This window comes from Culex quinquefasciatus, chromosome 1 (genome assembly GCF_015732765.1).
Source record: "Culex quinquefasciatus strain JHB chromosome 1, VPISU_Cqui_1.0_pri_paternal, whole genome shotgun sequence".
NCBI classification, from domain to species: domain Eukaryota; kingdom Metazoa; phylum Arthropoda; class Insecta; order Diptera; family Culicidae; genus Culex; species Culex quinquefasciatus.
In genome coordinates, this window is record NC_051861.1 from 52,973,861 (window position 1) to 52,991,971 (window position 18,111).

General features: G+C 43.6%; 1 protein-coding gene across 16 annotated transcripts in view; it reads right to left on the reverse strand.

Moving 5' to 3' along the window:
• The window catches only part of LOC6046774, a 79,451-nt gene that overhangs the window by 11,022 nt on the left and 50,318 nt on the right, over positions 1 to 18,111 (reverse strand). For 6 of the 16 annotated variants that reach the window (XM_038249016.1, XM_038249017.1, XM_038249019.1 and 3 more), the window contains exons 4-7: positions 13,523 to 13,874; positions 10,757 to 10,774; positions 8,816 to 8,899; positions 8,487 to 8,668 (exon numbers count right to left, since the gene is read on the reverse strand). In XM_038249016.1, coding sequence (XP_038104944.1) covers positions 8,487 to 8,668; positions 8,816 to 8,899; positions 10,757 to 10,774; positions 13,523 to 13,745 — 507 coding nt within the window. In that variant the 5' untranslated portion in view covers positions 13,746 to 13,874. Of the gene's footprint in view, positions 1 to 8,486; positions 8,669 to 8,815; positions 8,900 to 10,756; positions 10,781 to 13,522; positions 13,875 to 18,111 lie in introns of all 16 variants that reach the window. The other 10 variants (XM_038249028.1, XM_038249027.1, XM_038249024.1 and 7 more) reach the window with 10 other exon arrangements.

The window sequence follows — 18,111 nt, forward strand, 5'->3', positions numbered from 1 at the left end:
TCGCCTTTGTCACCATGCAAACAAAGACGGCAAAGTATGCCTTGACGATCTGTGGCTTCCGGGTTCCTACCTTCACAAGAATCGGTCCGGCGTAGTCCACGCCGACCTCGTCGAACGGAAGGTTCTCGGTCACACGGCAGGACGGCAGTCTCCCCATCAGCTGGCTCGTACTGCGTGGCTTCGCGCGGAAGCACGTCACGCAGCTTCTCGTCTCGCTCCGAACTGTCGACCGTCCGTCGAGCAGCCAGAACTGTCTCCGCAGGATTGCGAGCAGTGACGACGGCCCCGCGTGCAGGTGTTCTTCGTGGTAGGCCTTCACAATCAGGTTGGTAATTCGGTGCTTGGGCAGGATCAGCTGGTGCTTGGCTGCGAACGGCAGCTCGGAATGCTGTAGTCTTCCTCCAACTCGTAGGAGGCCTTCATGTAGGAACGGCGTCAAACCTTGGAGACGCCCGGCCGTGTCGTTCTCGGCCACTTGCTGGATCTCTTGAGACAGCACGTCGTGCTGCACCACCTTCACGATCAGCTTCAGGGACGACCGCAGCTCAGGAACAGTGAGATGGCGTAGGCGAGTTCGTTCCGTGGGGTTCTTGATCCGGCAGTTGTTCACGAAACGCAGCACGTACGCCATTATTCGCTGCAGCTTTCGAAATGAGCTGCAGTCCTCGAAGATAGGGAAGTCGGTCGTGTTGCAGGCCAGCAAGGTAACTAGCTTCACTGTTCTCAACTCTGGTAGCTCACTGTCCGGTATCTCGATTGTAGGTTCCTCCTGGTACACGACGGATTCAAGAAACTCTGGTCCTTCCCACCACTTACCGCATTTCATCAGGGCGGCTGGAAACATGCCGCGAGAGATCAGGTCGGCCGGGTTGTCCTTGGAGCGAATGTACTTGAAGATAAACCCGCCGGTCTCTTTCCGAATCTCTGCGACGCGGTTGCGCACGAACGTTTGTAGCTGGTCCAGCGGTTTCTTGATCCAGGCAAGCACGACTTGGCTGTCACACCACAGCACCACATTTCGGAACGGGAGATTCAGCGCCGCGATGACCTTCACCACCAACCTCGAGAGCAGTCGAAGGGCAAGCAGTTCCAGTCGGTGGATGTCCAATGGCTTGGTTGGAGCCACCTTCGATTTGCTGCAAAGCAGCCGCATCTTGCACTTGCCGTTCGGGAGCAGACTGCGAACGTAGGTCACCGCACCGTAGGCGACCTTGGAGGCGTCGCTGAATCCGTGAAGCTCCAGGCCCGGGTTGCCAGGCCCGATCACGTACCGAGGGATACGGATGTCGCGCACGTCGGGGAGTGCGCACTGGAATTGGTGCAACGTGTCCATCATCCCGCCTTCCAGCAGAACGTCCCACGTTAGACCAGCGAGCCAGACTCGCTGCATCAGGATCTTGGCCTTGATGATGACTGGCGACAGGAGTCCCAGCACGTCGTAGAATTTGCCGATCTCCGAGAGGACACGGCGCTTGGTGGCATCTGCTTCAGCTTGCGTGACGGTGAAACGAAACTCGTCGTCTCCTGGACTCCAGTAGAGTCCCAAGGCCTTGACCACACCGCCGATCAATCCGTCCAGGTCGATCAGCTTCTCTCGATCGCTTTCAGGTATGCGTTCCATCACCGTAGGTTCGTTGGATGTCCACTTGTGGATAGGAAATCCACCGCGACTGAGCAGGCCTTGCAGCTGCGTCAGACAGTCGATCGCTTCTTTGGGGGAGCTCGCACCGGACAAGATATCGTCGACGTAGCAGGCCTCGCGCACAATCTTGGCAGCCAGCGGAAAATTTTCACCTTCGTCGTCGCAGAGCTGGACCAGACATCGCGTAGCAAGGAAGGGTGCGGACGCGGTTCCGTAGGTCACCGTGGTGAGTTCTAGGACACGGATGAACTCGGACGGATCGGCCCGCCAGAAGATTCGTTGGAAACGAGAGTCGGACGGGGCCACGCGAATCTGGCGGTACATTTTCGAGAGGTCTGCGGTGAAAGCGACAGGGTGCTTTCGAAAGGCGAGGAGGATCGAGAAGAGATCGTTCTGGACAGTGCCTCCGACCTGAAGGGCTTCGTTCAGGGACACGCTCGTGGGGGACATCTTTGCAGATGCGTCGAATACGACCCTCAACTTGGTCGTGGAGCTCGAGGGGCGCAGGATAGCGTGATGGGGCATGTAGTAGCAGTTCGTGTTCGGTAAGTCGTCGGCCTCTTCAACCGACTTGCAGTGCCCCAGTTCTTCGTATTCCCTAATGAACTCACCGTATTGCAGCTTCAAGGCAGGATCTCGGGCGAGTCGTCGCTCCAGCGACAGGAAGCGCCGAAGAGCTAGGCTGCGGTTGTCGTTGAGCTTGGCGACGACTGGACGAAATGGCAAGCGTACCTCGTACCTGCCGGTTGGATCCCGCTTGTGGGTGGACGCGAAGAACGCCTCGCATTCTTCTTGCTCGGTGGAGACCGCTGTGGCACTGTCGATGTCCTCGACCTGCCAGAATCTCTGGATCGCTTCGTTGATGTCGTCGAGTGTGGCAGTGTGCGTGTACTGCGGGCTTGGGACGGTGTCTCCAACTTCTCCGGCGATGACCCAGCCGAGGTGAGTCTCGCGCAGCTCCGGTAGATTGCCAGCTAACTCCATCTGTCCCGATTTTAGCAACCGGAAGAACATTGCGACCCCCAGCAGCATGTCGATGCGGTCAGGCTTGTGGAATGCTGGGTCGGCCAGCTGGACGCCGACAGGAATCGGCCACTCGTTGATGTCAACTGGCACAGCTGGAACCATCCCGGTCACTTTCGGAACGATCAGGCACTCGACGTTGACGGAGAAGTTGCTGACTCGGGACTTGAGCTCGACCGTGACAGACTCCTTGGCGTAGGTCTTCACGGCCCCGATGCCGCAGATCGGGACGTTGGCAGCAACTCGTTGTAGCTTTAAGCGATCGGCCATAGTGAGCGTAATAAAGTTTACTTGGGAACCGTTGTCGAGGAGGACGCGACAGGGCACGGGTTGGCCCTGGTCGTCGAGCAGGTTGACGACCGCGGTGAGCAGCATCACGGTCTTCACCGTCTGGGTGTGGTTGCAGGTTGCTTGGCTGGACGTCTGCTGAGATGGGCCAGCGGGTTGGATCACTGGCGGCTGGTTCACTTGTGGGGCCACACTCTGGGGAGTGGCCGGCTTCTGCGTAGATTCTTGCTGTTCTCGTGGTTCGTGCAGCGTTGTGTGATGTCTCCGTTGGCACTTACCGCAGGTGTACTTCGAAGAGCACCGCTTCGTTGAGTGTCCTGGCCGCAGGCAATTGTAGCACAGGTTCTTCTCCCTCGCCTTGTCCTTTCGCTGGGCCACCGTGTATCCGAGGAACGTTGAGCATCGGAACGTTTGGTGCGCCTCGGCGCAGATCTCGCACCGGAATTCCGGCTGCGACGGTGTTGTGGCCGCGTTGGCTCGCTGAGACGGCTTGTTGGCGGAGGGCTTGGCTGGTTTTCGCTGCTTCGGTACCGACTTGTTCGTGGCCTCCCACCGTTCCAGAACGGAGACTCGGTCCTTCAGGAACTGGATGGCCGCTTCGTACTTCGGAAGTTCCCCACGCTTGATGGTCGCCTCCCACTGCTTGTAGGTTCCTTCGTCCAGCGCGTGTGCCAAGATGTAGATGGCGATCTGCTCGGACACTCCGGAGAACTCCTGGCCCAGGAATTTGAGGTTCTCGATGTGTCCAGTGAAGTTGTCCAGCAGTGCCCTCAAGTCCGCGTGGCTCTCCTCTTCTAGCTTCTGCACTCCCAGCAGACCGCCGATGTGCAGATCGATCATCCGCCGCTTGTCTTCGAACCGCTCTTCCAGCAGTTCCCAGGCTCGCTCGTAGTTGCCATCCTGGATGGTCTTTTCGTCGATGGAACCTGCAGCTTCTCCGATCAAGGCTTGTTCAAGGTGGTAGAGCTTGATCCTGGCCGGTTCGTTTGACTTGTCCACGACGTCCTTAAACATTACCTTGAATCTGTCCCAGGACTCGTACTTGCCGTCGAACTTTGGGATGATTCTGGGCAGGGGTTGCGAGATGATGACCGGTTGGGGCCTGGCTGGTTGGAGTGCCGTGGATGGACCTGCAGCGACAGCGGGTGCGAGGTCATCCGCCCATCGCTCGAGAGTTCTGGAGACCTGGTCGTGCAGCTTTCTGAACTCCTTCCTCTTCGCGTCGTGTGGACCCCGAGTCTTGGAGTCGGTCAGGAGGACAATTCGCTGGTGAAGGTTGCCGAAGTCGTTGTTGATCCGCTCCAGGTTCTTCAGATGCGATCGGACATCCGAAGCCGTACGATCAGCTCGTGCCCACCCAGCAAGTTCCGTTTGGAGCTCCTCGAGGGTGTTCATCTCCTGGTTCCGGAGGTGGATCAGGCCGTCCAACTCATCTTCTTCTTCCGTCTGCTTCTTCGCCGGGGTTCGTTGAACTTTCGGCGGCATTTTGCACGTTTCTCACTGCACACTTGTTCGTTGTTTGATTCTTCTTCTTTTTCACACTTTCGAACAATCGCGACGGGAAATGAGGCCGGTTGTCTCCGTCGGTGGTTTCGCGAATGTTCGGGAATCGAGACCGTGTCGTCTCGCACTTGTCACTCGCGGCTACATCTCTCTCACCGGAGTTGGGTTGCACGGGAACTGTCCGTTTGCACTCTGAGGCCTTTGCCTCCTTCTTTTCACCGGGCTTCTTCACCACATCCACGCCGGATGTCCAAATCCGGTTCGATTGGACCAATGTTCGGGCCGGCACGTTGACCCCACGGAAAAATGGCGGAAAATGTTCACGGGTGGACTGTATTTTAGAATCCGATGGCCGTGGGTGTGATGAAGAAAACACTCGGACTTTCTTTAACCACTAACTTTAATAACTTAAAACTTCAACGCGTGTTAACTCTACCGAGGGTGAAAAGGGAATGGTACCGCAAAATGGCGGTTTTTTCTCTCGTCGTCGTTCGTCGTCGTCCTTCGTGTCGTCGTTAGTGTCGTTGTTCGTTCAGCGTGGCGGCAACGTCGCGTCGTTGCGCGCGAAAAGCGTTGCGCAGGGTTGCGCTCGATCACAGCAAGCTGGTTGCGGCAAGCGAGCAGGGCTGTCATTTTTACGCAGCCAGTCTAGCCGCCAACAATGTTGGAACCCTAACGTCTCTAACACGCAGAAAAATCAAGCCTGTTTGAATCAACAAAAACTTTTTTTGATTCAGCTAAACGATTTTTTGTTGTAATAAGCCTCAAATCCAATTATATCAGCTCTAAATTTTGAGTTGAACTAACTCACTGGAATTTGTCAAACCGTTTTGGAAAAACAACAAAATTTCTGCTTTGTTTCTACTCAAAACTAAATTGAATCAACTCAACCGAGTTTTTTTGATTCAATACAAAATACTTTTCTTTAAAACGTGTTTAGCATCTGACAGAAATAAAAGTTCCATCTTACAAGTCCGTATTTTTTTCATTGAACGATGTTTTCGCGTGTAATTTGGACCCATTCTTTGCCCCAAGCGAACTTCTGTGAACGTCCAGGCAAACTGAAGCTGAACAACGAAAAGCAGCCAATACGTAGCAGCTCCACAATCGCCGGATTTTCCGTAGCATGTTACGGCATGGCGGAACCATCGCGAATTGGGCGACTTTTAACAGTTCCCCAGCTCGTTGGTACACCAGGCGGAACTCAATTAAAGTAAGCATCTTAAAATTCTACTAAACCAAACTTTATTGACAATAAATCTTTCCTTTTTTTGCAGACTAATGAGGAAAAATGGCACCATGGAAGGCATCAGTGAGAATAAATACCATTCAACGAAGGACAGCCACAACCGATGCCATCACTCTTGGAACCACTACGCAGCTTCTCGGTGACATTCTTTACCAGGAAATGGTTACTTTTTGTTAAATTATTAATTAATATTGAACAATTCAATAAATAAAAAGCGTTTTTCACTCACTCTACTTTGTTGATTCAATTTAACGGCTAACCTTGATTTAATAAAAAAAGCCTGCGTTATTTCAACAAAAAATCGACGTTGTTTCAACAAAAATCTGATTTTAATGCGATTTCTGTCAAATTTTAATCAACACAAATTAGGGTAGGTTCAACAAAATACACCGATTTGAAACAACAAAATTTTAGGGTTGATTCAATGCAAAAATTTTGTTGATTATATTCAACAAAATATTTTGTTGAATCAAACCTCGTACAGGCTGATTCTACAAAACATTTTTCTGCGTGAATGTTCCAGGGTGCAAATTAAGATAAACAAAGCACCCCTCGCCAATGCAGTGTGGTGAATATCTGATTGTCCCCACACTGAAACACAAACACAACGTAGGGTAGTATTGTTATTTGTTTACATTTTATCTGTGATATTTTTATGACCTGTGAAAAGTGTAGAGTTAAGATTCGTGCAAATAAACGTTCTCTTTCTCATCAAACCTCCGACCAGGCAAGTCGCCTGGCGGAGTATTCAAGCTCGGTGTTTTATTTCACCCATTTCCGAGCTCTGGAAGTCTGGTCCGCTGGACATCTTCCGCTTCGTTTGCTGCAGTAGAACCTAAAAAGAATCGGTAAGCTGGTGGTTCTGGCTCCCGCGGAGTCGGCCCCTGGCCGAACATTGGTGCCGTGACCACAACGTAGGGAATTCGAAGTCAGCCTCTGGCTGAACATTGGTGCCGTGACGGAAACGACTCCGAGGAACCCAGGTGAGCCGTGGAATCGGTTAACATCCACAAAATGGAGTCCTCTGAGGCACTTCTCGACGTTCCGGGTGATACTTGCTGCACTCATCGCCAGCAACCCGATCGTCAACGGAAGAGCAAGTGCGTGGATGAGGACCCCTTCTGCTCCACTTCTCGACGTCCCGGATGGTTCCCGCCGCAATCGTCGCCGACGGGCCGGACGTCAACCGAAGAGCTTGTGCTATGCAGAAGGTTCGAGATGCACCATTCAACCACCACGACGACCAGCGAAGAGCACCGCGAAAGGGGACAGCCATTGACGACGTAGCTGAACATGAACTGTGATTCTAGTTTAAGTTTGTGTTTAGTAATAATTTAAAACGTTCGTTTTGGTCCGGGAGTATGTTTGTGCAAGACGTCATTTATGTACGTCCCATATGTGTTTACATCCCGCAAGACAATGTAGTTTTAAGCTCTATTGTAACTGCTCAATAAAAGTACTCTGCCTCTTCGCGCGCTGACCACCGTCCGAGACGGTTGGCTCAGCAGTCTCAGCAAATCGATTGTTTTATTCAATTAAGAAATTCTACGCGCCTGGACTACAACAACAACAACACAACGTAGGGAATTCAAAGTCGGCCCCTGGCCGAACATTGGTGCCGTGACCAGGATGGTCTTCGCCGGAACACCAACGCCATTCTTCCATTTATGCGAACATGGGCAGTAAGTCGCTATTAAAAATTATGCAGTCTAGCTGAATACTTCAAAAGTTATGCAAAAAAAAAAACGATTTTAGCAAAAGTCCGGAAGATTGTAAAAAGGGTGGTTTTTGTAAGAAAACCCATCATGCTATACATTTTCAGAAAGGTATTTAAAAGACCTTTCCAACGCGTCCAAGACTTTGAAGATCTGACAAATTTATCAAAAGTTATAAGCACTTAAGTGTTATTTATACGCTTTTGGGAAGCTGGATCTCAGATATGTTGATGAAAACGTTGTCCGGATCTCTCATGCGACCTATCGTTGGATAGGTATTCAAAAGACCTTTCTAATGCGTCCAAAATATTGAAGATCTGACAACCCTATCGAAAGTTATAAGCTCTTCAGAGTTATTTATGCACTTTTTAGAGGCCGGATCTCAGATATTTTGATGGAAACGTTGTCCGGATCTCTAATGCAACCTATCGTAGGATGGGTATTCAAAAGACCTTTCTAACGCGTCTAAAACATTGAAAATCTGACAACCCTATCAAAAGTTATAAGCGTTTAAGTGTTATTTACGCACTTTTTGCATTTTGGATAGCACCACTTTAAATGTGAGGAAGGCGCCAACCACCTAAGGGTGGATTAAGTAACGTTTTTACTGTAAAAAAGATATATTCCGTGTGATTGTACAATGTTTCCTAGGATTCCTATCTAATTAGTACAAGAGAGCACAATGTAGGAACAGTGACCTCAACTTTCTGGTTCTCGGCAAAAATTTAAACAATCCAGACAATTCTTTTTCGCAGTGTTTTTTACGGATGTCTAAATTAGCTTCGAGTGAAACATTATAAAATCCTTCAAATGAAATTAGAAAGGCTTTTGGAGTCGTAGTAATAATAAGATTGATGAAATTCAGCTTTCGTAAGTATTTCATAGTTCATTCATTTTGCCGAAGTTAGCAAACGTGAACTAGAAAGTTGAATTTATTGTTTTAATTCAAAATCATTCGCTGAAAAACTTGGTCCTGATGATATCTTGTTGGGTTACTGTATTTATAATAAGCTTGAAAATTTGCCAATTTGATTGATATGGAAAATTAAAACGCTTTAGTAATTACCTTAATCATCAATTTCAGCATCGGGTATCGGTTGAACACGTTTCGCTGGCTTTTGGAGTCTCCGTACTTGTTCATTAGGGTAACTAATGCCTTTTTCGCCGTGTCGTATGACTCCTCCAGGCGCACCCGGACCGCTCGCAGCCGCTCGTTGGTCTCGATTAGCTCCTCGCGGCTCATACCACCTTCCGGGGATGAAAGGCAGCAGACGAAAAATATAGACAGTTAATCATCGGTTCCCTGGGGAATGGTTTCGCGCCGCGGTTATGACTGAACATGCCAGTCACCGTCGATGCCACGGAACGGCACCCGAAAGGAAACATTAAACTTACTCGGCGATCCTTCATCTTTGACATCCTGCACGATCCGTCGCACGCTCTGGGTGAATTTTCCGACCAAATTGGAGGAAGCTGAACCTGAAAATTTGTTTTTCCGACCCATCCCCGAACAACAAAAGGGGAACCAGAGAGAATTGAAATAATTAAATGAGCGAAAATTCATACAAGTGTATCATAAATCAATTACGAGACATCTTTCTTTCATCATAATCATAAAAAAAAATCACCAAAATAAGGAGAAAAAAGTTTACTCAAGAGCGTCCATGATTGATAGCAGCCTTGCTTCCATTCAGTGTTCCCACTAGCCTAAGCCATCGGCTAGGCTAGGTTCATTTTTCTGGTTCAGGTTCACTCCACACGTCGGTAAGCATCGTCGGCTCAGGCTCAACGAGCGCCGTGAGCCATGGTTCATTTGGTTCAAACCAGGCGAGGCTAGCCAAAATGAACCATTGGCTTGACCCAGGCTTGAACCTGATCAAAGAATGTTAGGCTAAACGGCGAGCTCTGTTACACCAGGATACTGTTCAACCCTAAATTTACTACTGCGTAACACTGTTACACCGTAACAGTGTTACACAGTAACAATGTTACACCGTAACATTGTTACACCGTAACATTGTTACACCGCAACATTGTTACACCGCAACATTGTTACACCGTAATATTGTTACACCGTAACATTGTTACACCGTAACATTGTTACATCGTAATATTGTTACACCGTAATATTGTTACACCGTAACATTGTTACACCGTAACATTGTTACACCGTAACATTGTTACACCGTAACATTAATACACCGTAACATTGTTACACCGTAACATTGTTACACCGTAACATTGTTACACCGTAACATTGTTACACCGTAACATTGTTACACCGTAACATTGTTACACCGTAACATTGTTACACCGTAACATTGTTACACCGTAACATTGTTACACCGTAACATTGTTACACCGTAACATTGTTACACCGTAACATTGTTACACCGTAACATTGTTACACCGTAACATTGTTACACCGTAACATTGTTACACTGTAACATTGTTACACTGTAACATTGTTACACCGTAACATTGTTACACCGTAACATTGTTACACCGTAACATTGTTACACCGTAACATTGTTACACCGTAACATTGTTACACCGTAACATTGTTACACCGAATGTTGTGGTGTAACATTGTTACACCGTAACATTGTTACACCGTAACATTGTTACACCGAATGTTGTGGTGTAACAATGTTACGGAGTAACAAATGTTACGGTGTAATAAATGTTACGATGTAACAAATATGACGTTGTAACAATGTTACAGTGTAACAATGTTACGGTGTAACAATGTTACGGTGTAACATTGTTACATCATTATATTTGTTACACGGTAGCATTGTTGCACCGTAACACTTATGCATAGTCATGGTTTTCATTAGCCCGGTTAGCCTGGCTTAAGCCATGGTTCATGGTTCACTGAACCAGGATTGAACCACAAAAGGAGGCTTAAGCCGAACCAATTTTATTGGTGAACCTAGCCTAACCGGTTCATTTGGGAACTCTGCTTCCATTTCATGACTCGGTTTCGGAAGATTTACTGCAGCAATATCATAACATCAATTATTTCCCAATTTTCAATGATCGTTGCTCTTCATTGCAATCCGTCGTGGTTGTGCTATCTTCACGTGCGTTTGACCATATTTATATGGGCGTAAAGCAAGATAGGACAACAACGACGAATAAGAAAAGAGCAACTTATCGCGAGAGTGTACCCTTCACCAACGCTGTCAGTGTTTTATCTCGTCTTAAATGCCAATCGGTTGTAAATCTGGTTATAAAACTTACTTGTGTGGTAAAGAATGATTTTACGGTACAATTTCATACATACACAAACACACCGTACGCGAGTTCCCATGGGCCTGATGGAGTACTCACCGTAATGCTTTGGGGAATCTGAAAGAATACACGGGAAACGGGTTCAGGTTTAATGGTCCAAAGTGCAGAATGCGTCTGCGGTTGATTGACATCGAATTACGGAACTGACCGATGATGACGAGATTGTTTTGATACGGTAATACAGAAATTATTGGCTAAAGAAAACAACTATTCTACCTACGTGTGGGGTTTTGGGTTTTGAGTGGAATTGTGTTGGCTGTTTTGTTTAAACATGCATTTGGGTGCAAATCTGGAAAGTGTATAGTAACTGTCAAAAAACGGTGAAAAGGTAAAACAAAAAAAATACTGTGGGTACTTAAATATAACTATTCATTGTATAATGGTGTTTAAGTGTTTTTTGTAAATTATCCCATTGGTAGGATGACACTAACCAATATTTACAAGACGGGGTATTTTTTGCAACAATTTTCAACCATCTACTTGGGTAATTAGGGTCATATGAGCGAGAAGAAACAGTGATTCGGGATAGCACAGGTTGTATTATTTTATCTTTTATGATAAATTACATTGAATAACACTAATTTGCGCACCAGTGGAAGTCCTTTTATGATATTTTTCTGAGGATCATAAATTAAATAATACCACACAAATGCTGAGCAGCACTGTACAAAATATAATATATAGAATATTAAGGTGGAAACAACTTTCCATTTTTGTATGCACCGTGGTCTTTTGTTGAACCTCCCTCCCCATCCTTTCAAAGAACTACTTGGTTTAATGATAAGCCCTTTACTTAAGTATGTCACAAAATGTGTTAAATGTGTGTTAAATAATGGAAGATTCTTCAGAGTGAAAATGTATTCAGCAAAATTGTACTTTGAAACAAAAATGAAACTCAAAGCTTGTCTAAATGCAAGATCAATCTTCTATCAGGGGCGTGAAACACCATATTTTTAAGAGTTTTTTTTGGAAATATACATTTTATTTGAAAATGTAACTAGTAAATAACTAAAATTGGGTGATCCCATGAGACGAGCCAACCTAATGCAGGCTTTAGTTTTGGAACATTGTGGAGGTGTAATATGGTTGTATAGAAAATTTAGTAAGCACAGCAATTTTTCAGTTTCTTTCAGGGCCCTAAACAACACCCCAAAGTTTGAGAACGATTGGTTAAGTTGCCACTTTGCGCAAAGCGATTCAATTTTCCATATAAATTTGTATGGGGAAACCCATTTTTTGGATTTTGATATTTTAAAAATCCATGTTTCACGCTATATTAAAACCGGATTCATATTCGGTTGCTCTGGAAAGTGCTCTACAACTTTTCCGAAGAGAGTATGGTGCTAACTTGCTCCTATGAAAAGATACAGTATGTCCAAAACTCATCTAAAACGTGTTTTTTTTTCTCGAAAATCACGTTTTTTTTTTCATTAGACGCTGTATCTTCTTTCAGGAGAAAGTTAGCACTAAACTTTCTTCGGGAAAGTTGAAGAGCTTCTTCCAGAGCATCCAAATATGAATCCGGTTTTGATATCGCGTAAAACGTGGATTTTTCAAATATCAAAATAAAAAAAGGGGTTTCCCACACAAAATTATATGGAAAATTGAATCGCTTTGCGCAATGTGAGAACCAATCTTTTTCAAACTTTGGGGAGTTGTTTAGGACCCCAAAAGGAACTGAATGATTGCTGTGCTGGAAAATCGTTTTTCTTATTACACCCTAGTGGTACACTCTGTGGTAATTTTTCGTCTGTTACAGGACATAATCTCGATATTTCTTAAAGCCCGAATCCCAAGCATAAGTACGATTGGCTCAATGCATTTGTTTATTTAAAAAAAATGAATCTTGTTGTCGTTTTACCGGGAACAACATTGCCAAAGACATCGAAGCGGTTTGTGCACTCTGAAGAATGCTATAATATTTATAACATCGTCTTTCATAATTTAAAAAGATAGAGTTTAAGCACTTCTGACAGCTAGAGGTTAGGTCGTTAGCTCAGTCCAGGTGTAGGAATCGTCTCCCTGGGTCCTGTCTCGGTAGAGTCGCTAGTTGGCAATGGGACTCACAATCCAAAGGTCGTCAGTTCGAATCCCATGATGGATGCTTAGGTGTAAAAAGAGGTTTCGATTGTCTAACCCTTTCAAACTTTGGAACACCTAGTTTCGAATAAGAGTCTTGCAATAGAACGCCAAGGTAATGCTGTAGGCGAGCGTTAGATTCAGATTTTTTTTATATCATCAAGAATAGCCAAATTTTGTTTTAATTTTGCAATGGACATCTAAAATGCAAAAATGTCTGTCACTTCTGCAAAGTTACCAACTTTTTTTTACGTTGTAACAAAGTGTGAAGCTCTTATACAGGTTTGTCTAAATTGTGTATTAAATCGTGGACACACAGTTAAGCTAAATGTTCTCATGAAGCTTTCCCTATGTTGTCATTTCAAGCCAAACAATATAAATGGGTCAATGTCGAAGTGTAACATTCTGTCCAGCTCACGTCAGTCGATGTTTACATTAGGAACGAGCAGTATAGACTCTTTGTTCACACTTCCACATTGGCCCAATTACATTGTTTTTTTTATTGTATTTCAACCTAGTTAGGGATAAAAAGATTGGTTTGGTGAATTACAAAATTTATAGGATTTTTATAAGAGACGCTACGAAAACACTCCATCACTCTTTTAGCGGGACTTTAAAAGAGGGGTCGATGAGAACTATTGGAAAATGCCATTGGATAATATTGGAACTAGCAAAACATGTTATTTTCAGAAAAAAAGTTTTATAATACAAGTGGTTTCAACGAACTGGGATTTTTTCGCTGATTGTTAAGGGATGTTTCGGTGGTAAAAATATGCGAAAACTGAACGTTTGCCCAAAGGGCCACATCAATATACGAACACGTGCTCCTCAACAGTTCCAATAGTGGTACACCTTTTGATACTGCGGATTGTGGTGGTGCACAAACGATGACGACGACGACGACGACGACGACGACGACGACGTGATAACACCGTTGCATTGACGACATTGTAAATGTTGGGTGTTGTGCGTGTGTAAATGTGTTTAGTAATAGAATTGTGAATTGTAAGAGTAACAGTAGATTAGATCGGTCTTACCAAACACTGTTACATGCAAAATATATGTAGTTTACCTGAAACTGAAGAAAAACGTTATTAGTTTTACGAATTAGTTTGGAGGGATCAAACCACATCAATTAGATGCTATTGCATCATTTAACCAAAAGTATTTATTGAAAGTTTTCAAACGAGCAAAGGATTAGAACTTGTCAATTTGCTGTTTGAATACTTTAATGTCTAATACTACTAAAACTCAACCAAACTACGAGTTTTTATTCGAATACACATCGAAACGTACTACTATAGTAACTCCATTGAGATTAATGCAAATGAGAGGTTTGATTCAATGCGTGTCTGTCGTCGTAACAGCTAGAGTGACTCCAGCACGAGGTTGTTCCGGGCAATTTGCCACCAATGTTTTCTAACCCCGCAAGTGGTGGTTGAATCTGCCACCACCGAAACAAAAAGACGAAACCTTTTTCATTATCACTCCAGCTCATGTTGCTGCTGGGTCGAAGAAACAAAACTGAATATTGTGCTTTTATATATCCGCGAAATTGTCGTAGGCTACTTTGCGAGCTTAGACCAAAATGAACAAATAAAGTGTGTGAGGGAGGTACTATGGCAGGCTGGCAGGGGTCTACCCATTTTGTGGGTCCACACGTAAATACGAGGACCATCCCCCTCCTTCCCCGTGCTTGTATGAGATTATGCGGGTGAGGGTGCCATCAAACTCCGGGCCGAACGACCCGAAGCGAAGAATTGAATTAACCATTACGTGACCTGAAGTTTGAATTCGTTATGAGTCATCGCAGAAGTGGCGGTGTTGCGCGACCACATGTGAGGACCTCTCCAGAAGATACGCAGCCGGAGATGGGTAGCGGAGAGTTTATTCTGGAGGAAGATGTCATTGTTGAAGTAGTAAGCCAAAATCTCGAGAAAGGTGCATATTTTTTTTTTTTCTCGTCAACTTTCTTCTCGACAATGGAACAAAAGTTTGGTTATAGTTTGGCAACATTGCACGGAGTTTAATAGATTAATATTCAAAGGATCCAGTTCTAGTCTAGCATACAATAGACCACGCAGCATCACATCGCATCTCACTCGCTCATCTGGCATTGACCACGAGCAAGGTTATCCGGCGTATAACGCGTGAGAAACCACACCACCCCATTCAAGCGGCGAGTCTGCACCCAGTCTAAAGAAGAACTTCACGCAGAGGTAAACCTCTTGTGTTGATGCAGCTCTCAAAAGTGCTTCGCCCTTCTGCGCGGTTTCTGCTCTTCCGCGTGTCGTAGGGTTTTGCTACTGCACTCGGAAGTAATCTTAAAATCACGAGCTTTGGAGCAAGGACGGAGGAAAATTTGAATTTACAACACAGCTGGGTTAATAGTTATTCTTTACGGCGGGAAGTTCTAGCGAGGGGGGCCATAACAATACCCGGTATTTGACAAATAAAGCGATCCTTCTGCGATGCAAGTTCTTGGAGCTGGTGCAGAGTTGAACTTTGGTGAAGGTAAAAAGTATGCATGAAATATTTATGTGATATTTAGCAGCTGGTAAACTTGAGAATTCATAGCTACACTTTTCGAGGCTGGAATTGTTAAAGTTTGTTTGTTGCTTTGGAGTGTAGCGTAGACTTAGCATATAAGATATTTTTAATAATTTTTGTACGCAGATAATTATTCTACCATACAGTCATTATTCTACCTGATTTCGTATCTGATTGATTGCAATTGACTCGCTAATTGCACCACACACATTCACTTTCAAAGTGCAGCCAGTGCCCTCAACAGTGAGGGAGGCAGTATGATGCTATTACACCGTGAATTTATTCGCACTGCATTTTAATTGATTAGTCAGTACTGTGGCATTCGTTCATGATGATTGCACTTGCAAACGCAATGATTTCAACAACGTTTGATTGTGAGAATTATCAAAACTTTATTGGGAAGTCGGAACAGTGAGTAATGATCATCATTGCACAATCCAAGCATAAAAGCGTTCCAAAATAGGAAACGTGCTGTTTGTGATTTCAATTAGCACTTATGACGTTGAGGTTATTCAAAATAGAGAGATGTGAATGTAAAGTTCATATAAACTCTAGGGTAATTATGGGAACCCCGGAGGATGTTTCTTATTTTGCTTTTTATTTAAAATAAAATCTATCTTTATATATAAAAATTTCGATGGTTTTGTTCGAACGCGAATCAGTTCAATACGGGGCGTCGGATCGAGGTGCTTTTTGTTGCATTAGGTTCGTTTAAGCCCAAGGAAGGTTCTTACGCTAACAAGTTGACACTTTGGCCACTCTGGAACCGATATGGAGAAAGTTACGTAAAATCATATTTTGATCACAGGAAGCTGTATATAGGCAAAAAATAAAAAAAAGTCATCAAACGAAAAAAAAGGCAGAACGAAGTTTATCGGGTAAGGCTTGTATAATACAATAAAATAAGTGTATTTTTTGATCTTTTGGAAACAAATATTTCAAAAATAGGACTTAAAAACAAAATGACGCCGTTCTGAAATGTTAGTTTTGATTCGAACTATCAAAAGATATATTTAGAAGTGATCATTTGTTAACATTAGAAAATAAGGGGCTATTTGGGTGAGACATAAATTAGTTTGCAATACGTTGTACGTTGTACGTCATAAAATATGAAAAATTTCGGCTTATAAATCTATGGAGTCATCTTAAGCAATCATGTGCATCCTCTTATATGCAACCATGAGCATACCCTTTTTTGGCACCCCCATAGATAAACATGGGTGTTAATTGTTGCTTAAGACATTTCCATAACATTTATGCCCAAAATTTACATTTTTTTTGTTTTGGCAGAAAACTCTCTAAAATTCAATTCTGTCAATTGGAGCATGTCCAGGGAGCCCCATGAAAAGTAAAGACATTTACCTATTTTGCCTTCCTCACTGAGGTAGGGCTTTAATCCTGATCTAAAATTGAATTTTTAACAGAAAGCTCGTGGACCCACCATTATGTATACCTATCAACTCAGAATCGAAAATTGAACAAATGTCTGTGTATGTGTGTGTTCCCCTTAGTGCTCAAGTTTTCTCGGCACTGCTGAAACCTTTTTTGGTGCCTTCGGTATGCCCTAAGAAGCCATTTTGCATCATTAGTTTGTCCATTTAATTTCCATACAAATTTGGCAGCTGTCCATATAAAAATGATATGTGAAAATTAAAAAATCTGTATCTTTTGAAGGAATTTTTTGATCGATTTGGTGTCTTCGGCAAAGTTGTAGGTATGGATATGGACAACACTGAAAAAAATGATACAAGGTAAAAAAAAATTGGTGATTTTTAATTTAACTTTTTGTCACTAATACTTGATTTGCAAAAAAACACTATTTTTTAAATTATTTTTTGATATGTTTTAGAGGACACAAAATGCCAACTTTTCTGAATTTTCCAGAATGGGCAAAAATCATTGACCGAGTTAAATTTTTTTGAATCAATACTGATTTTTTCAAAAAATCGAAATATTGGTCGCAAAAATTAAGTAATATTGAAAGTTTGGCCCGTTTAAAATGTTAGTCTTGATTTTAAATTTTTGAAAATATTTTTTTCGAAAAGATTGGAAAATTTCACGAATGTTTCGTATTTTAACATTGTCAATTGGACCATTAATTGCTGAGATATCGACATTAGAAAATGGTGTGTTGTTTGGGTGAGACTTAGCAAACATCAATTTTCCTGTTTTTAAACCTTTGCATGGCAATATCTCAGCAACTATGGGTCGTATCAGCTTTTCAAAAATATTTTTTCAAAGGTGAGTAAACATGGGCACTGATTTTAAAAAAAGAAAAACTGCGACTATTTTCAAAAAAGTTACCTAAAAATTGTTATCACTTGAAAACGGTGCACTTTATCAAAAATTCACTGAAATTCTTTTTGACTGTAAATTCGATTTTACATCGAAAAATGAAGTTGAAAAATTTTTGCGACAAATATTTCGATTTTTTTGAAAAAATCGGTATTAATTCAAAATCATAACTTGGTCAAAGATTTTTTGCCCATTCTGGAAATTTCTGAAAAGTTGTCATTTTATGTCCTCTAAAACAAATAAAAAAATAAAAAAATACAAATAGTGTTTTTTTTGCAAATCAAGTTTTAGTGACAAAAAGTGAAATTTAAAATTACCAATTTTTTTTATCGTGTATCATTTTTTCAGTGTAGTCCATACCCATACCTACAACTTTGCCGAAGACACCAAATCGATCAAAAAATTCCTTCAAAAGATACAGATTTTTGAATTTTCACATGTCATTTTTGTATGGACAGCTGCCAAATTTG